Source organism: Miscanthus floridulus, chromosome 8, assembly GCF_019320115.1.
Source record: "Miscanthus floridulus cultivar M001 chromosome 8, ASM1932011v1, whole genome shotgun sequence".
NCBI lineage: Eukaryota > Viridiplantae > Streptophyta > Magnoliopsida > Poales > Poaceae > Miscanthus > Miscanthus floridulus.
This window is the reverse complement of record NC_089587.1, coordinates 21450518-21471031: the sequence shown is the minus strand read 5'-3', so window position 1 is coordinate 21471031 and position 20514 is coordinate 21450518. Positions and strand designations below refer to the sequence as shown.

General features: G+C 48.6%; 2 protein-coding genes across 2 annotated transcripts; one reads left to right on the top strand and one right to left on the bottom strand.

Annotated features, from left to right (window-relative positions):
• The first annotated feature begins 429 nt into the window (after positions 1–429).
• Positions 430–9647, top strand: LOC136471313 (putative multidrug resistance protein). The gene is made up of 6 exons (XM_066469041.1): positions 430–745; positions 831–885; positions 1010–1646; positions 1745–2285; positions 6975–7862; positions 7941–9647. Exons 1-6 carry the CDS (start codon positions 497–499, stop codon positions 9309–9311), a joined length of 3741 nt encoding a protein of 1246 aa, XP_066325138.1. The 5' UTR covers positions 430–496; the 3' UTR covers positions 9312–9647.
• Positions 9648–10485: 838 nt separating this feature from the next.
• Positions 10486–10962, bottom strand: LOC136468678 (secreted RxLR effector protein 161-like). The gene has a single exon (XM_066467166.1). It carries the CDS (start codon positions 10960–10962, stop codon positions 10486–10488), a length of 477 nt encoding a protein of 158 aa, XP_066323263.1.
• Positions 10963–20514: the final 9552 nt, after the last annotated feature.

Below are 20514 nucleotides of genomic sequence, written 5' to 3'. Positions count from 1 at the left end.
ATCTAAACTTTGGCACTATGTAAAAAGAAGATTCCCCGTCACATCAAACTTTATGATACATGTATGGAGTACTAAATGTTGATGAAATAAAAAACTAATTGTACAGTTTGGTTGTACTTTGCGAGACGAACGTTTTGAACCTAATTAGTCAACGATCGGACAATTATTACCAATACAAACAGAATGCTACAAGTGCTGGCACAGTCATTTTGCCGCGGCCGAATCCGTCAACTAAACGAGGGCTCAGTTTCTCTCTTCTCCTCCAGAGGTTCAGTCAGAGAGCCTACCGCCTAAACGGCCTGAAAACGAGGCCAAAGGCTAGCTAGCTAAGGTAGCTTGGCCACAAGAGCCGTGAGCCAAAGTCAATTCTCTTATATACTCTATTATTATTGCCCCCATCACGATTCACAAAATCCGCAACAGGGGCAAGGTTACAAGCGAGACACGGCGCGGCGAGTGCGGCGGGGTGGCAGCGACGACGACCTCGCCGGCGGACATGGGTAAGGACGACGGGCCGCCGCAGGCGGCGGCCAAGGCCAAGAATTCGGCGCCGGTGATGCGGTCGTTCGCGTCGGTGTTCATGCATGCGGACGCCGCGGACGTGGTGCTCATGGTGCTCGGCCTGGTGGGCGCCATGGGCGACGGCATGTCCACGCCCGTCATGCTCTTGATCACCAGCCGCATCTTCAACGACCTCGGCAACGGGCCGGACCTCCTCGATGAGTTCAGCTCCAAGGTCAACGAGGTAGATGTCTCTCTCGCCTCCCGGTTGATTCTGGCCAGTGTCATAGCAAAAGCTGACGTCGTTTCCTCTCCTTCTCGGCTACCAGAACGCGCGGAACCTCGTCTTCTTGGCGCTCGGCAGAATGGTCATGGCGTTCCTAGGTGAGCCGGCGCTGCACATGCATGGATGGGTGCCAATGCCGCCGCTGGCGGTTTGCTTGCTTGCGCGCGCACCGTACGTGCTAGCTGATAATCGTTGTGCCGTCGTTGGCATATATGCACGCAGAGGGGTACTGCTGGGCGCGCACGGCGGAGCGGCAGGCGTCGCGGATGCGGGAGCGGTACCTGCGGGCGGTGCTCCGGCAGGACGTGGAGTACTTCGACCTCAAGGTGGGGTCCACGTCGGAGGTGATCACCAGCGTCTCCAACGACAGCCTCGTGGTGCAGGACGTGCTGAGCGAGAAGGTGCCCAACTTCGTGATGAACTGCTCCATGTTCCTGGGCAGCTACGCCGTCGGGTTCGCGCTGCTGTGGCACCTCACGCTGGTGGCGCTGCCGTCCGTGCTGCTGCTCATCATCCCCGGGTTCATGTACGGCCGCATCCTCATCGGCCTCGCGCGCCGGATCAGGGAGCAGTACACCCGCCCCGGCGCCATCACCGAGCAGGCCGTCTCGTCCGTGCGCACCGTCTACTCGTTCGTAGCCGAGCGCACCACCATGGCGCAGTTCTCCGCCGCGCTCGAGGAGTCGGCGAGGCTCGGGATCAAGCAGGGACTCGCCAAGGGCGTCGCCATCGGCAGCAACGGCATCACCTTCACCATCTGGGCGTTCAACGTCTGGTACGGCAGCCGCCTCGTCATGTACCACGGATACCAGGGCGGCACCGTCTTCGCCGTCTCCGCTGCCATTGTCGTCGGTGGCCTGTACGTAACCGTGATTTTATCATCGGTCTGCTCTGCTGCATGTTACTCCTAGTCCTAGATGATGATGTGATGACGGCGCCATTAACGAAACCATGCAGAGCTCTGGGGTCCGGGCTGTCGAACGTCAAGTACTTCTCCGAGGCGAGCTCGGCGGCGGAGAGGGTCCAGGAGGTGATCCAGCGGGTGCCCAAGATCGACTCGGAGAGCAGCGCCGGCGACGAGCTGGCCAACGTCGCCGGGGAGGTGGAATTCAAGAACGTGGAGTTCTGCTACCCGTCGCGGCCGGAGACCCCGATCTTTGTGAGCTTCAACCTGCGCGTGCCGGCGGGGCGCACGGTGGCGCTGGTGGGCGGCAGCGGGTCCGGGAAGTCGACGGTGATCGCGCTGCTGGAGCGGTTCTACGACCCGGCGGCCGGGGAGGTGACCCTGGACGGCGTGGACATCCCGCGGCTGCGGCTCAAGTGGCTGCGCGCGCAGATGGGGCTCGTCAGCCAGGAGCCGGCGCTGTTCGCGACGTCGATCCGGGAGAACATCCTGTTCGGCAAGGAGGACGCCACGGAGGAGGAGGTCGTCGCAGCGTCGAAGGCAGCCAACGCCCACAACTTCATCTCCCAGTTGCCGCAGGGCTACGGCACGCAGGCAAGCTATTTACCACACCACTTTTGCAACTGGCGTATGCATGCAGTCGTTTGGTTCGCTACGCTTTTCTTACCCTTGCAAGTCACTGTCAAGTTTTTTCTTCCCCAAAAGAGATGATGCTTGCTTTTTCGTGCACACTAGTAGTACTATAAGAATGCCTAAATGTCGCATGGAATTTATGCTCTAATTTTTCCATATTTTTTTGTTGTTTTTCACGGAGTACTGACGTGTTTAGGTCCACCACATATAGAACGGACTACGGAGTATTCGAAATTTTAGTGAAAAGAGTAATCATGATATTCTTTTCTCCTTTTTTTTAATGAAAAAATTCTGGATCAATTTGTGAAAGTGGGGGTAAAGCTGACATGGGAGACAACTCAAAAGCCAGAAAAAGCAAATCAATTACTCAACAACATTCGAACAATAGAAAGTGCAGTCGAAGGCTAAAGTGCTTCAAGAACTAAACTGAAACAAACATGCCCCAACAAACAAATTTTCACTATATAATTCAGCATGCATGGTTAGGTGACCAGTACATGTGGCTTTGGGATCCCAACTCGTCACTAACTCCATTATTTTAGTCTTTGGTCAATTGTGCATCTTTTACATGCTGATCCAAAGGAACTCCTAATTATTCAAAGAAATAGAAAATTTGAAACAAAGGTAGGCTAGGAGTAGAGGTTTGCTTTGGAAGCAAGAGCTTTTTGTTTCTAGTGTAGTACTGCTCCCCATTATCTGGAAGCAACACAACCTAGGCCTTGTTTAGTTCGCGAAATTTGGATTTTGGGACTACTGTAGCACCTTCGTTTTTATTTGGCAAATAGTGTCCAAATATTGACTAATTAGGCTTAAAACGTTCGTCTCGCAATTTCCCACCAAACTGTGCAATTAGTTTTTCTTTTCGTCTACATTTAATGCTCCATGCACGGGCCGCAAACATTCGATGTGACAGGTACTGTAGCAACTTTTTGGATTTTGGGGTGGAACTAAACCAGGCCCTAGTCCACTACTCCATCAGTTTATTCTAGTGCTGGCTATGCTATAGCTGGCTAGCTGCTGGCTTGCTAGCTAGGCGCCGCATCGCTGGCTTAGTGCCTGTTTAGTTGCACTTTATTTTGCAAAATTTTTCAAGATTCCTCGTCACATCGAATCTTTGGACGCATGCATAAAGCATTAAATATAAATAAAAAATAAAACTAATTACACAGTTTAGACAAAATTCACGAGACGAATCTTTTAAGCCTAATTAGACTATGATTGGACACTAATTGCCAAATAACAACGAAAGTGCTACAGTATCATTTTTCAAAAAAAATCGCCAACTAAACAAGGCCTTAGAACATGGGTCATTGGGTCCTGCCTGCTGTGCCTTCAAAGAAATCTGAGTGCTCTCTGCACCGAGCTCCCAGGAAATCTCTGCCCACTGGAAATTGTTGAACTATCACAGTGAAAATAATCAGTTGAACAAAGTGAATCTCTTGGTGGAGCTGGAAATGGGTTAGACCGTACATGGTTGTAACAATAGCTATTTAAGCACCAAGATCAAATTAAGTTTATTCATATTCTGGTCTATCTGGATGAATAGGAAGAGCTCGATAGGTGGAGCACTCACCTATGTCAATGTAGGTAGACGTCGGACAGTCCAAGTATCTCCAGCTTGGCAGCTTTTTAGTAAGAGTAAAATTACAGTACTAGGACTGTTGAAATAGAAGAGGGCTTAGTTACGCAAAAGTGAGTGGATAAACAGCACTATAGTCATACAGTGAAGAAACCAAAGTACCAAACCACCCACTCAGGAAATGGAAGCAATAGTAAGCCCAAAAATCGACACCATATAGGTGCCCCATTGCGTCACTACATCATCTACATTGAATATATAACATAACAGAAAGAAAAAGAAGTAAAGATAGAAATACAGGTGACCACGGAAATACCTGAAACCTAGCAAATTGCCTTTATTGGGCAGTCATAGTCCTCATTGCGGTTTCAGCATATTTCCTCAAGAGTGCCGGTTGCTTTGGCCAGAAGATCTCTCATTGCCGGTTGAGCATACATCCACATCTCTACTAGAAATTCCATCCTTTCCACTAGAGAATAGTAGCTGAACCCTGTTCTCCTAGCTGCCGTGCCAGTATTTCTAAGGCTGCTATGTACACCACTTCAATTACAATCCTTCTTCAAATGTTGAGGGATCAGAGCACACGCTTTCCAAGGTTGCTTATGGTAGGACCTAGGAATCATAGAGGATTGAATGGTGACCCCAAATTGGGAAAGGGAGAATGGTTAGCCCACCACTCCGGGTGTGTGACTCCGTGGTTGGTGGACGCAGAAGACAAATAGCCAGAACCTTTTTGCAAATCTAGTAACCAGGAAAAGGGTTGCCAGCCAACAGTTTTGGGTGTGCCAACTTTCCCAGCGAACAGGATTTCACTGAGGTCCTGTCACGCAATAATAATTTTGACAGCAATATACGTGAGGCAGAGATTGACAGAAGAAAGTGCCCGTGCTAGTATGTCTGTAGTGGCACAAAGTGCTTCCACCATGAGGCTTTAATATGTTAAAAAAAAGTTAAAATGATTCAGGAAAGGAGCTTTTTTTTCCAGATCGTTGCCATACTAATTACAAAAGGGGGAAAAGAGAACTTTTCGGGCTGCCTAGCTATCCTAACGTGGGACTTCATGAAGATGCCATCCCCAGCTAATAATGGAAGATGCCTCTAATGATATCAGACTCAGTGGCAAGCATGTAAACCTGAAATGTTTCTTTCGTGGCCAGACCCCCACCACAAGCAAATTCTACTGTGCGCAAACCGGATGTGGGGCACTGAATATTAGCGCACATTAGACTTTGATGTGGGCAAAACTCTAACAAGATGACCTGATAGGTACCCAAAATATCCTCCCAGTATTATTGTGAGTTTGACAACAATAAAGGACCACTTTGCCACTGAACTTTCATTTCCATTGTTCATAAGCATGCACTCATGAAAAGACCACAGGAAAGTGTCCTAGATAGCGAGAAACAGCTTATTTTAACAGTACAACTACAGTTAAGCTGTGCCAACAATCAGTACTGTAAACCATGACAATTCTCAATGCACATGGTTAATTTCCTATAAATAATGCACAAGTAGCATCCATGTATCTTGAATTAGATAGTGGCCAGTATGACTTAAACTGTAACATTTTGAGGGTAACTAATACTAATGGCATTTCATATTAGCATCCATAGGAATAGGAGAGTAATAACTTATTTCACTAGCGGTTGACTTCGGTCCGCAGTTTGGCATTTGTTTGCTTAAGGGGAATAGATACATGCCATGAAAACATAGAATGGTCAACTCAAATAATATAGAAGGTTAACTACACGTTTGGAAGACAGATAAATGGGATTTTCAACCTGAAAATACAAAGTTATGTCCTTGTAATTGTGATATTAATGTTACTTACCAGATAACTAAACAACCATTTCAATTATCAATATGGATAGATATCAAAGGAAAATCTTGAAAAGTTGAACTTGCCTTCAATTCACCTTATCACACCAGTTTGCTTCAAAAATGACTATTATCTGCACTCGGTTACAATTATGTTGGCCTTGAACAACTTGTATGAGACTATGAATCAACGGACTGAGTGACCTTAGTGAAAATAACAGAAACAATAGGGTGAGTTAGCTCCAAGAATAAAATAATGTATCTGCAAATGGCTCAAACATCTGATGTGGATAAACATTGCCTTGTATTTTTTCGAGAACAATATTTTCCATAGTAATCTTGCTACCAGACTTCATAACAAACCGGTTCAAATGAAAGAGAGTTATTGCATGTCACTGCTGCAGAACGACAACAGAAACACTTTAGAAATACTGTAGTATAATATGAGCACCAAAGTATACTGAGAAATCACTGGCAACAGTTTCGATCCGATAGGCCTATTCCCATCAGTGGCGAACTCTGTTTGCCACTGAGAGAGCTTCAATCAGTTACAAAATCAAGCTTGTTGGGGGTAACATAATATGACATTACACGAAAGAGAGAGATTTTAGTCTGAGAGGACAAAACGTTGATAGGAATGTAGCAGTGTAGTGGCCTCAATAACATCACCAACTATATGTATATACACAAGAATTATCAACATGTTCACAAAGAAAAACAAGGAAATCTAGCAGGTCTACCAGTATGCCCCATCTCATCACTAAAGTTGGGCAATCTGACCATCCTCTAGAAACAAAGCCTTTGCCTTCCAATGATAGATTCTTTTCTAAGTTTTCTAGACAACTTATTGAAGGTAATTTTTTTAAGAGAAGAACAGGATAACCCTTTTAAACAGTAGATTATTAAGCTAGAGCATTCAAAAGAAGCTAGCTGTAGAATTCAAAAGGAAGTCCTACTCCCACAGCATCACTAGAAGCTAGAAGGATGCCATCAAGCAGCATGTCATCGGATAGACTGTACATACATGTTGATTTTCATAGTTAATCTTCAACAAATTCTGAAATGGAAAAAGGAGGGTCGTACAAACAACAGTTGATACAATGAATTTAAGTTTAAGACTCTACCAAAGCAAACTTTGATTGTGATTTTGTCAATAGAATTGACAGATAAGGAGAGCATAAATATGTTGATATTGTGTAAATCAACAAACATGGGACTAATGCTTCCTTATGTGAAATATACGTTGTAAACAGGTGGGTGAGCGTGGTGTCCAAATGTCTGGAGGACAGAAGCAGAGGATTGCTATTGCCAGAGCTATCCTTAAGTCACCCAAGATCCTCCTCCTTGATGAAGCCACAAGTGCATTGGACACAGAGTCAGAGCGTGTTGTGCAAGAGGCACTTGACCTGGCTTCTGTGGGCAGGACAACCATTGTCATTGCACATCGGCTCTCCACAATCCGGAATGCTGACATGATTGCTGTGATGCAATATGGTGAGGTCAAGGAGCTGGGATCCCATGATGACCTCATTGCCAATGAGAATGGCCTGTACACATCTCTTGTCCGCCTTCAGCAGACCAGTGATTCAAGGGAGGCCAATCAGGTTGGTGGAACTGGAAGTACATCTGCTGCGGGGCAATCTAGCAGCCACAGCATGAGCAGGAGGTTCTCTGCAGCTAGCAGGTCAAGCTCAGGACGGTCAATGGGTGACGCAGAAAATGATAATATTACCGAGAAGCCAAAGCTTCCCGTCCCATCATTCAGAAGGTTACTGATGCTTAATGCACCAGAGTGGAAGCAGGCTCTGATGGGAAGTTTCAGTGCAATTGTGTTTGGAGGCATACAGCCTGTATATTCATATGCCATGGGCAGCATGATCTCAATCTACTTCTTGGCAGACCATAATGAGATCAAGGACAAAACAAGGACCTACGCACTCATCTTTGTTGCTCTTGCAGTGCTCTCATTCTTGATCAATATTGGGCAACATTACAACTTCGGTGCCATGGGGGAATACCTCACCAAGAGAGTGAGAGAACAGATGCTTGCAAAAATCCTTACTTTTGAGATTGGGTGGTTTGACCGTGATGAGAACTCCAGTGGTGCCATATGCTCACAACTTGCCAAGGATGCCAACATCGTAAGTATACGAACCAAAGAAAAGCTTATGCTTATTATAAAAAATAATACCTGACAATTCATATACTTCTTTTGGCAGGTGAGGTCTCTTGTGGGTGATCGAATGGCTCTAGTGATCCAGACAGTTTCTGCAGTTCTCATAGCCTGCACTATGGGTCTGGTGATCGCTTGGCGTTTGGCCCTTGTCATGATAGCAGTGCAACCCCTTATCATTGTTTGCTTTTATGCTCGCCGTGTCTTACTGAAGAGCATGTCCCAGAAATCAATACAGGCTCAATCTGAAAGTAGCAGGCTAGCAGCTGAGGCTGTCTCCAATCTCCGCACCATCACTGCTTTCTCATCCCAGGAGCGCATCCTACGCCTCTTTCACCAAGCACAAGATGGGCCACGCAAGGAAAGCATCCGACAGTCATGGTTTGCAGGACTGGGCCTTGGCACCTCCATGAGCCTCATGACATGCACATGGGCCCTTGATTTCTGGTATGGTGGCAAGCTCGTGGCTGAGCATCACATAACTTCAAAGGCACTATTCCAGACCTTCATGATACTAGTAAGCACAGGGAGTGTGATTGCAGATGCAGGTAGCATGACAACAGACCTTGCTAAGGGTGCTGATGCAGTAGCTTCAGTGTTTGCTGTTCTTGACAGGGAAACCGAAATTGACCCTGACAACCCTGAGGGATACAAACCAGAGAGGCTAAAAGGTGAGGTTGACATCAGAGGAGTTGACTTTGCATACCCGTCAAGGCCAGATGTGATTATCTTCAAAGGTTTCTCCTTGAGCATCCAACCAGGCAAGTCAACAGCCCTTGTTGGGCAAAGTGGTTCTGGCAAGTCGACTATCATTGGGCTCATAGAGAGGTTCTATGACCCACTTAGGGGGGTAGTGAAGATCGATGGTAAAGACATCAAAACATACAATCTCAGAGCCCTGCGGCGACACATTGGATTAGTCAGCCAGGAACCAACACTATTTGCAGGTACAATAAGAGAAAATATTGTGTATGGTACAGAAACAGCAACTGAAGCAGAAATTGAGAATGCTGCAAGGTCTGCGAATGCACATGACTTCATTAGCAACCTCAAGGATGGATATGACACATGGTGTGGTGAGAGGGGTGTACAGCTTTCAGGAGGCCAAAAACAACGCATTGCAATTGCCCGTGCCATCCTGAAGAACCCTGCTATCCTGCTACTGGATGAATCTACAAGTGCACTGGACAGCCAGTCAGAGAAGGTGGTACAAGAGGCATTGGACCGAGTGATGGTTGGCAGGACAAGTATTGTGGTGGCGCACAGGCTCAGCACAATCCAGAACTGTGACCAGATCACTGTGCTTGAGAAAGGAATTGTTGTGGAGAAGGGCACACATGCATCCCTTATGGCTAAGGGTCCCTCTGGAACATACTTCGGATTGGTCAGTTTGCAACAAGGAGGCGACCAGCACTGAGATTGTTGCATGAGAACACAGCAGTACTTACAAATTTGCTGCCCCATTCACATGATGTATTACTTGGATCAACCTGCAAGAGATATCTAGCCTATCCCAACTTGTTTGGGACTATAAGCTTTGTTTTTGTTGTTGATTAAAACCCAAGATGGTCCTGCAGGCGATTGAAATTTCTGTGACAGCGGGGTGTTTTTCTTCCCATTGTTCTATTAGCGCACATAAGTGTGCCGAGGATATGTATTGTAGTTGTACAACAGCCAGGAAATCTCAGATAAGATGTACATTAGGTATTATTTCATCTTATTCTCTATTGATTTGTGTATTTGAAATTATGGAAAATTGGTTGTGTAGCATTGAAAGATCGCGATCTCCGTAAAATACCATCAAAAGTTTGTGCTCCCGTAAAATACCACCGAATGGTTAGACCATAAACTGAAAGTAGCATTCTGTTAAAATGAAGGAACGAAGCTGTTATTGTTGGCCCACAGGATCACCGGCTCAGGTGAGTGAACCACTCATCGGTCTTGCCGAGGACCCACTAGCCGTGCCGACCACGAACAAGCGTTGTCCGTCCCCACATACTATGGCTGGAGCTAGAAGAAGAAGAGAGAACAGAGCAAGCACACACAATACAGAACACCAGCGTTGGCCGAAGCCCAGTCTGTGAGATGGCAAATCTGAACTATCTTTACTGAGTTGCCGTGGTAGTCTATTTATACAACTATATCCATCTAGTCCCAGTACAGCTGCCCTGCTGCAACAGTGACTAGATAACATACAGGGCTAACTTTGTGCCGGCCACTGCATGTGCCTACAGTGCTGCAGGTGAGCCGTGCGCCGCCTGCACCTGCAGTGCTACAGTATTACAGCAGGAGGCCTTTCGGCGCCGCCTTCCCTTGCTGTGTTCACACAAAGTAGCAGTAGATTATCTAACAATCTTCCCATAATCCTACTGCTAACCTTTGTACCCCTCCATGCCGATCATCTCCTTCAGCTCCGTGAGTCGAATACGTCCGAGCAGCTTGGTGAGGACGTCCGCGAGTTGCCGACCAGTTTCAACGAACTCGATGACGATCTGCCCTTCATCGACACAGTCCCTGAGGAAGTGGAACTTTACGTCGATGTGTTTACTCCGGTCGTGCAGAACCGGATTTTTCACGAGGGCGATGACGGGCTAGTTGTCCACCATCAGTGCTAGTGGATGAGCTTCCATGCCGGTCAGCTCGCCCAGCAGCCAGCGTAGCCACACAACTTGGCATGCCGCTGTGGCCGCCGCTACGTACTCTGCCTCGCACGTAGATAGCGCCACCACCTTCTGTTTCAGCGACAACCATGAAATTGGGGCCGACCCGAGGAATACGAGCACCCCAGAGGTGCTCCGTCGTCCGTCGATGTCCCCTGCCATGTCTGTATCGCTGAACACAGTGAGCTGCAGCCTACTCTCGCCGGTCTTGGGAAAAATGATCCCTTGATCCATCGTTCTCTTGACGTAGCGCAGTAGCCGCTTCACCGCAGTCCAGTCATCCTCTCTGGGATCTTCCATGAAGCGACTGACGTAGCCCACGACAAACGCAATGTCCGGTCTTGTGTGGACTAGGTAGCGCAGACCGCCGACAATGCTCCGGTAGAGTGTCGCATCCACCTTCGCCATGGTACTGGCCTTCGTCAGCTTCAGCCGCTCCTCCATTGGAGTCACGCATGGCTTGCACTCAGCCATGCCGCTCCTCTCTAACAGCTTGGAGGCATACGCGCTCTGACCGAGCGTGAGTTCCTCCTTTCCCTGTCTCACCTCGATGCCGCGGTAGTAGGAGAGTGCGCCGAGATCGGTCATTCGAAAACGAGACGCCATCTCGCGCTTGAAGCTATTGATATCCTCCGTGCGCGCGTCGGTGACGATTAAGTCATCCACATACACACCGACGATGAGCTCCTCCTTCCCCCATCACTGTGTGTAGAGCGCGTGCTCAGTTGTGCACCGTTGAAACCCAAGCTCGCCCAGCGTGGCGTCAAGTTTGGAGTTCCATGCCCGAGGGCCCTGCCACAGCCCGTAGAGCGCCTTGCGCAGTCGGAGCACCCTATGCTCCTTTCCCTTGACGGCGAAACCTGGAGGTTGCCTGATGAAGACCGTTTCTGCTAGCTCACCGTTGAGGAAGGCCGATTTAATGTCCAAGTGATGGACGCGCCAGTCCTTTGTTGCTGCCAAAGCAAGTAGCAAATAGACCGACTCCATACGTGCTACTAGCGTAAAGACCTCCTCGAAGTCTATGCCCTCGCGCTGAACAAAGCCTCAGGCAATGAGACGTGCCTTGTGTTTAACAATGGCACCGAGCTCATCCCGCTTGACCTTGTACACCCACTTCAGGCTGATCGGACGACATCCTAGAGGTGGATCGACGAGCTATCAAGTCTTGTTTTCTTTGATCGCCTTCATCTCCTCCAGCATCACCCGTCGCCAGTTTTTATCATGCTCGGCTAGGGCGAACGTGGGTGGTTCCTCTGCACTGACGAGTAGCAGCTATGCGTCATTGAGCAGCCTGCCCGCTAGACCTGAGGGACCTGTGCCGCCAATGATGTCGTCCAGCCTGTGGAACCACACCTCCTCACCTTCGTGGAAGGCATCCATGAACTCTGTGATGTTACTTGGAGGTGAGGCAAACTCGATCGGCGTCGATGGAGTTCCCTATTGAAAGGTCCTAATGGCTAGAGGGGGGTTGAATAGCCTAATAAAAATTTCTACAACAACACTTAACAAAATGGTTAGACAATTATGAGGCGAAGCAAGTGTTGCGCTAGCCTACTCAAAATGCAAGCCACCTATCACAATTCTAGTTTAGATAGTATCTATTCACACAATAGCTATAACACTACCCTATGTTAATGTGCTCTCAAAAGCTAACTAAAGAGCCACACCAACCAAGCAAGCAAGCTCTCACAACTAGCTACACTAAAGAGCTTGTCAACTAGTTTGTGGTAAAGTAAAGAGAGTGATCAAGAAGGTTATACCGCCGTGTAGATGAAGAAACCAATCAATCACAAGGATGAATAACAATGAAGACCAATCACCTCGGAATCAATGATGAACACAATAATTTTTTTACCGAGGTTCACTTGCTTGCCGGCAAGCTACTCCTCGTTGTGGTGATTCACTCACTTGGAGGTTCACATGCTAATTGACTTCACATGCCAAACCCTCAATAGGGTGCCGCACAACCAACACAAGATGAGGATCACACAAGCCATGAGCAATCCACTAGAGTACCTTTTGGCTCTCCACCGAGGAAAGGTCAAGAACCCCTCACGATCACCATGATCGGAGCCGGAGACAATCACCACCCTCCGCTCAACGATCCTTGCTGCTCCAAGCCATCTAGGTGGCGGCAACCACCAAGAGTAACAAGCGAAATTCACAGCGAAACACGAACACCAAGTGCCTCTAGATGCAAACACTCAAGCAATGCACTTGGATTCTCTCCTAATCTCACAAAGATGATGAATTAATGATGGAGATGAGTCGGAGGGCTTTGGCTAAGCTCACAAGGTTGCTATGTCAATGAAAATGGCCAAAGGTGTGAGCTTCAACCGGCCATGGGGCTTAAATAGAAGCCCCCACAAAATAGAGCCATTATACCCCTTCACTAGGTATAATGCGGGGTGACCGGACGCTCTGGTCCAACTGACCGGATGCAGCACCGGACGCACTGGTCGTGAATACCGGACTCATCCGGTCGGCATACCAAACATGTTCGGTAGCTCCCAGATTGCCACGTGTCCCGTTCAAACCAACATAGCCATTGCTGCATACTTTCATGCGATCGAACGCTCAGACCGGACGTAGAACTATAAATGACCGGATGCTGAGCCACTGAGTCCGGTCGAGTCTAGTAAGCCACCAGGCCGACCGGACGCGTCTGTTAGAAAATGACCGGACACTGAGCCTCAGCGTCCAGTGAAGTACAGTAAGCATCCTTGCTCGACCGGACGCGTCCGGTGATACCGGACTAGACGCTACCAGTGTCCGATTGATTGCTCTGCCGAACACAGCGTTTTCTGATTCACACCGGACGCGTCCGGTCGTGGAGTTCGTCGCCAAATACCGAATGTGTTCGGTCACCATACCGGACGCGTCCGGTCACTCTGTAACCAGCGCGACTAACTCCTTTTCAACTCTATCTACCTCACCCTTGCTCAAATATGCCAACCACCAAGTGTATCACCTTGTGCATATGTGTTAGCATATTTTCACAAATATTTTCAAGGGTGTTAGCACTCCGCTAGATCCTAAATGCATATGCAATGAGTTAGAGCATCTAGTGGCACTTTGATAACTGCATTTCGATACGAGATTTGCCCATCTTAATAGTATGGCTATCAAACCTAAATATGATCACACTCTCTAAGTGTCTTGATCACCAAAACAAAATAGCTCCTATGGTTTATACCTTTGCCTTGAGCTTTTTGTTTTTCTCTTTCTTCTTTCCAAGTCCAAGCACTTGATCATCATCATGTTATGATCTTCATTTGCTTCACCACTTGGAATGTGCTGCCTATCTCATGATCACTTGATAAACTAGGTTAGCACTTAGGGTTTCATCAATTCACCAAAACCAAACTAGAGCTTTCAATCTCTCCCTTTTTGGTAATTGATGACAACCCTTTTACAAAGATATGAATTGAAATTCAATTGAATCCCTGTTGCTTGCCCAAGCATATTTACCATGTGTAAAAAGATATGGACAAGTTTCATGAACTCCAAATGGTAGCAATTGCTCCCCCTACATATGTGCTAAGAGTTTGGATTGTAGCTTGCACATATGCTTAGATAGGAAATATAGGAGACAATGCCTACCACATGATGCTAAGGTATAAAAGATAGACCTTTGAATTGTGATACCAATCGGAATGCACCGTTATACCTTCCTTAGCACCATGATTAGCTCAATATCACTTGGAAACATTTGGAAATGAAATCACTAGATATATTATGCATGCTAGTTTTCATTTCATCATTCAAACCGACAACTAGCATACACCATACAAGCATAGATATTGAATTTTAAAACTTGTGCCATGCAAGCAAACATATGAAATGCACATTCAAATGCACCATACAAGTTCATGAGCTTGCTCCCCCCTTGTGTGCTCAAAATTTTAGTTGATCCCTTTCCTTTGTCATATCTCTCCCCCTATATCATTTATGTTTCTCTCCCTTTATGATATTTCTCCCCCTTTTTCACTATCTTTACTACTATCTTTGTTTCTCTCCCCCTTTATCATCAATGACCATAAAGGTTCAAAAATAGATAGTATTACTTGTAGGGTCGAGATTATCAATGTCAATCAATAGGATGAGGATCAAAGTTCCAAATTTGGTTCAAACTAGAATATATGCCAAAGATATTTAACTTGGTTTGATCCAAGGACAAGCTTCTTCACACCTCCAAATAAGGATTATCTTGTACCATGTTGAGTTAAACACTTAGAGCTCATTTTCTAGATTAAGCACTAGGTTTACAAGCCCACAAACATGTCATATGCTATCACTAGATCAAGTCAAGCATAGAAGCAATAGTGATACCATATAAACATCAAATTCATTTGATTTTCATGAATGAGCCTAAAAAATAGAACCACTTGAAAGATCCTAATAAAATTGAAAATGTGACTGGATGCACTAATCATGTCCTTAGCAAAGATATATGTCATGCCAATCAACTTTTACCTTGGATTGCTCGAAGGAGAGGCATGTCATATAAGTGGGGGGTGCATCAACACATATTTGAGAAATCCAATATGTTCAACTCATTCCTTAGCTTGCAAAACCTTTTCTCATCCAATGGCTTGGTGAATATGTCGGCAAGTTGATCTTCGGTGCCCACACTCTCAATACAAATGTCCCCTTTTTATTGGTGATCTCTTATGAAATGATGGCGGAAATCAATGTGCTTTGTTCTTGTATGTTGAACTGAATTGTTGGTCAACTTGATTGCACTCTCATTGTCACATAGCACTGGCACTCTCTTGAACTTGATTCCAAAATCACTCAAAGTGGCCTTCATCCAAAGTATTTGTGCACAACAACTACCGGCGGATATGTATTCAGCTTCGGCAGTTGATAATGCAACACTATTTTGCTTCTTTGATGACCATGAGACAAGTGATCTTCCCAACAATTGACATGTGCCCGAGGTGCTCTTCCTTTCAACCTTGCATCCCGCATAGTCCAAGTTAGAGTAACCAACTAGCTCAAACTTTGCTCCTTTGGGATACCACAAACCAACATTTGGTGTATGCTTCAAGTACCTCAATATCCTCTTTGTAGCCTTCAAATGACTTTCTCTTGGTGAGGCTTGAAATCTTGCACACATGCATACACTAAACATGACATCCAGCCTTGATGCGGTCACATAGAGTAAGCTTCCAATCATAGACCGATACAACTTTTGATCCACCATATTTTCACTTGCATCACTATCCAAGTTGTCATTTGTTCCCATTGGTGTGCTAATGACTTTGCTATCACACATGCCAAATTTCTTGATCATGTCCTTAATATATTTGCCTTGACTTACAAAGGTACCATTCTTCAATTGCTTGATTTGAAGACCAAGGAAGTAACTCAACTCTCCAAGCATGGACATCTCAAACTCATTAGCCATCATCTTTCCAAACTCATCACAAAAATCTTGATTTGTTGATCCAAATATGATGTCATCAACATAGATTTGCAACACAAACAATTCTTTTCCAATCTTCTTGATGAAAAAAGAGGTGTCAACCTTACCCATTGTGAACCCTTTAGAGAGTAGAAAATCCCTCAATCTCTCATACTGTCGGTGTTTTGGACCGGGGGGTCCTCAACCGACTAGTGAAAGTGTACCACGTGTTCCTAATCTCAGATGGTGATGCAAAGAGACACAAGGTTTATACTGGTTCAGGCAATAGGTGCCCTACATCCAGTCTAAGAAAGCAATCTTGTATTCCTTGCACCGAGGTGCTTGTAGTAGAGGCTTACAAGCTGAGCGAGAGAGGGAGCTAGTCCTAGGTCTCTGTGTAGAGCGGCGTGGGTTGCTTGAGATGTTGATCTCTTGCAGTGAAGGAGTGTGTGTGTTATAGAGTGTTGTGCGTCGCTTGCACGGGGTGTCCCCCCTCCTAGAAGCGGCCCGGGCCACTCCCTTTTATAGTCGAAGGGAGGCACATGGGCGGTATAGGTATTTGCTACGTGGTGTTTTGTGAGCAGAGGCGGTATGCCCGAGCCCTGTAGCTTGTCACTGTGGTGGCGTGGTCGGTGGAGCGGTCTTGTCCTCCGTGCACTGGAGCGACGCGCCGGTCACACCTGATCCTGTGCGACATGAGAGCTCTTGTGGTGGCAGGCGTGCCTTCTTCTATTGGAGGTGTGCTAGTTACTGTATGTTTGACCAGCACGGAGTGCCGAGGCCGGGTTGATGCGATGGCGCGGGTACGCTGACTCCGAGGCTACATGAGCTTGGCCCTCTGCAAGACGTGGGAGCTCCTATGACTTGACGCAGGGTATGGTGCGTACTGCAGGTGACATGCTGGTCCCAGAGCGCTGACAACGTAGAGAGCCGAGGCCCAGTCGATGCAGAGGCTGGACCATCATGGGGGGCTCGGTGGGTGCGAGTCCTGAGGCTATAGGAGCTTGGAAGCGGATAGCCGAGACTCAGAGGGAGCAGTTGGTCTTGTACGTCGATTCCGAGGCTACAGGGACCTGGACTTGACTTTCCACACCGCGCTATCCTTGGAGCAGGGGTTAGGCAGCACAGCGCAGCACAGATGTTAGCCACGGGTACAGTGTCGAGCACAGCGACCGGTAACCCCTACTCTACCCTGTCTCGGACGGCATGGCGTCGATGTGACTCCCATCTCGTCGTCCACTCCGCTATATCGTGCCGTCGTTCGGCCGATGTCGCGGGAGTGGTTGGACGCGTTAGTTGGATGTGACGTCCTGTTAGAGGAGTCGGTCAAGGTGGCGGTGATGGGGTTGATGCCAAGCCAGCCTCGAGCGAGTCGGTAACTGGGTGCTCGTTTGAGGCTTCGTGGCGTGGGGCCTCAGGCGAGTCAGAGAATCGATACCTCATCCGAGGCCTTGCTCGCGGGGCCTCGGGTGAGTCAGAGAATCGGTACCTCGTCCGAGGCCTTTCGCGTGGGGCCTCAGGCGAGTCGAAGAATCGGTACCTCGTCCGAGGCCTTGCGCGCGGGGCCTCGGGTGAGTCAGAGAATCGATACCTCGTCCGAGGCCTCGTGGTTTCATTCTGGGCCGAGCCCGCTTCGGGTGAGCCTAGATATTGTTTGAGGTGGGCCGGGCGGTCCAACCGGGCCTCGGATAAGGTGGAGGTTTACCAATGGTTGTCTCTTGGCTTTGATATTTACGAGGTCTAAGCGATTTTTTTCAGTTCTTGCTTAGGGTACCCCTTTTATGGTATCTGATAGTAGCCCCCAAGCCTCGGGGGGAGTGCGAGCACTCTCCCTGAGGTTTTGATGAGACTTGGCTCGCAGCAGCTCCCGTCGGGATTGTGTTTTGTGCTCGAGGCTCCAGTAGGTGCGCGCGAGCGCACCCACTGGGTGTAGCCCCCGAGGCCCTAGAGGAGTGGATTTACTCCTCCAGGGGCTTTTTCCCTATTGAGGGGGGGGGGGGTTGTCGCGTTTGCCAAGCCCTCAAGTGCGAGTTCGGGTCGCTGGGCCTCGGCTTGGTTGTAGGAAGAGCACCCGAGCCTCTGCTCGGAGCAAGAGGGCAATCAGGAGTTTCCCTGTCTTTTTTGTGTGGCCCTCACGCATCCTTTTCGTTCGAAAGGAGGGGTGGAGTATGCCAAGCTACCCTCGGTGGGCGCGAGCAGTGACACCTCTGGTGAGCTATTATCAGGTAAGTCCAAGTGGAGGCCCGTGCCCCGTTCGATAGGGGTCAGCTAGCGGTCCAGAGACACACTCCAAAAGTACCAGAGGGCTTCTCTAGTGGGTCCTAGGGCCATTCGATAGGCCTTGGGGGCTCGGTGCCTCCCTACGGTGGGATCCCATTCAGAGACCTCTCTGCCAGTCTCGGACATGACTTAGGGCATCCCAAGCAATTGCTTGCTTGGGCCTCGGCCATGTATGGGCTCGCCCTTAGTCATCCCTGACTCTATTTGTCCTGGGGCGGCTGTTGAGACCCTTGAGGGCCCAGCCTTTGAGCCCTTGGACCATAACGGGCTCGGTGCCTAGTTCCTTAGTCATTTTATCGCGTTTGCTGAGCCCCCGAGTGCGAGTTTGGGTCACTAGGCCTCGGCTTGGTTGCAGGAAGAGCCCTCAAGCCTCTGCTCGGAGCAAGAGGGCGATTAGGAGTTTCCCTATCTTTTTTGTGTGGCCCTCGTGCATCCTTTTCGTTCGGAAGGAGGGGTGGAGTGTGCCTGGCTACCCTCGGAGGGCACGAGCAGTGACACCTCTGGTGAGCTGTTACCGGGTAAGTCCAAGTAGAGGCCCGTGCCCCATTCAATAGGGGTCAGCTAGCGGTCTAGAGACGCGCTCCTAAAGTACCAGAGGGCTTCTCTAGTGAGTCCCAGGGCCTTTCGATTAGCCCTGGGGGCTCGGCGCCTCCCTATGGTGGAATCCCATTTAGAGACCTCCCTGCTGGTCTTGGACACGACTTAGGGCATCCCAAGCAATTGCTTGCTTGGGCCTCAGCCATGTACGGGCTCACCCATAGTCATCCCTAACTCTATTTGTCCTGGGGTGGCTGTCGAGACCCTCGGGGTCCTAGCCTTCGAACCCCTGGACCGTAACGGGCTCGGTGCCTAGTTCCTTAGTCTAAAAGGAATTGGGTGGGGGATATTCCCTTCCCATCGGTTGACGACGGTAGGTGTGCCTTTGGAGGCGGTTCCTCGAGGAGACAGAATGGTGCCTGCTGTTGCTGTGGATGGGACGTTACTATACGTGCGTGGTTAGCGAGAAAAAGTAGGGCGCGTGGGCGGTTTGGCCGGATCCACATTAACTGTGCCAGATCTGGGAAATAACCTTCCCAGTTTCATCGCCCACCCATTTGCCTTCTTTCCTCCCTCATAAATACCTTTTCTGCCTGCACTCACGCTTTCTACCCTCGAGCGGTTGCCAAGAACAATGGAAGAGAGCGCCGGGGAGAAGAAGGGAGAAGGGGGAGGAGAGGAGAGAGAGAGAGAGAAAGCGAGAGCACGCGTTACCGCTGTAGTCGCATTCTCCACCACACCCATGGCCAGCGACGCTGTTGTCCTCCAGGCGGATCCTTAGGGTCCGTCCGACGTGTCCGCAGCGACACTGTAGTCGCTCGTCAATGATTGTCTCCTTCGCCTGGTCACCGACCCCAACAGACCAGAGTGGATTGCTCTGGGGGGCGCTGCATACGGGCATCAAGCGCGCCCTGGCCGTCGTCTCCTCGCACTACGCCGGCATGGACCTCAAGGCCATCAGCGACAGTTATGTCATGGCTGAGGATGATGAGAAGGCCGAGGAGGAGGTCATGAAGCTGGTGGAGGCGGCAAGGCCCCTGGCACGGCACTAGCCAGGTTGTTCGAAGAGGAGGTGGTTGCCGATCGCCGACGCTGGCGACCCTGAGTTTTGACTTGGGCCAAAGGGGCCATGTAAATAGATTAGGACTGACATCATTGTACCATGACGCTTGTGGCCATCGAGGCCTTTTAAAGTACTTGTGTCTACATGCTTTTTAATCATTTTTATTGTATTTCCGAGCCTCTACCCTCTATCTCGTCTTTGAACATATCTCTTGCAAAAAACTTCCTCGGAGCCTAAGCTGCCCTTCGGGTAAAAGGTGGTGAGGGAGTTGCCGTAGCCCAGAGGCGTAGGCCGTCTCGTGGCTCGGTCGGCCTTTTGGCCCTGAGATAGACTTTCGGTCCTTAGGTTTTTTACAATCGATTTGTCAGAGTACGCGAGAGAGTTTGGCATAGAAATTTTTTCAAAAAACAACTAAAAAATGGTGTCTGGGACTTAGAGGGGTCCCCCCTTCTAGCCCCCGAGAGAGGCTCGGTTCTGCAGAGGCAGAGCCGAGTCTTGTTTGAGCCCCACGGTGGGCACCTCTACAGAGGTAGAGCCGAGTCTCCCTTATAGCGTTATCGTAACGCCGATCACCCATCGATGGGCTCGGGGGGTTTCTCGAAAAATTAGAACAACCAAAGAACGCTTCTTTATTGTATTTCAAGAAACAATGTATATAATACTTGGGAAT

What these genes read in the sequence shown, in the direction of transcription:
- LOC136471313 (XM_066469041.1), top strand. Translation starts at nt 497, where the DNA reads ATGGGTAAGGACGACGGGCCGCCGCAGGCGGCGGCCAAGGCCAAGAAT. An exon ending in CGCAGGGCTACGGCACGCAG is followed by an intron (nt 2,286 to 6,974) that starts GCAAGCTATTTA and finishes CGTTGTAAACAG; the next exon opens with GTGGGTGAGCGTGGTGTCCA. An exon ending in TTGCCAAGGATGCCAACATC is followed by an intron (nt 7,863 to 7,940) that starts GTAAGTATACGA and finishes TTCTTTTGGCAG; the next exon opens with GTGAGGTCTCTTGTGGGTGA.
- LOC136468678 (XM_066467166.1), bottom strand. Translation starts at nt 10,962, where the DNA reads ATGGCGAAGGTGGATGCGACACTCTACCGGAGCATTGTCGGCGGTCTG.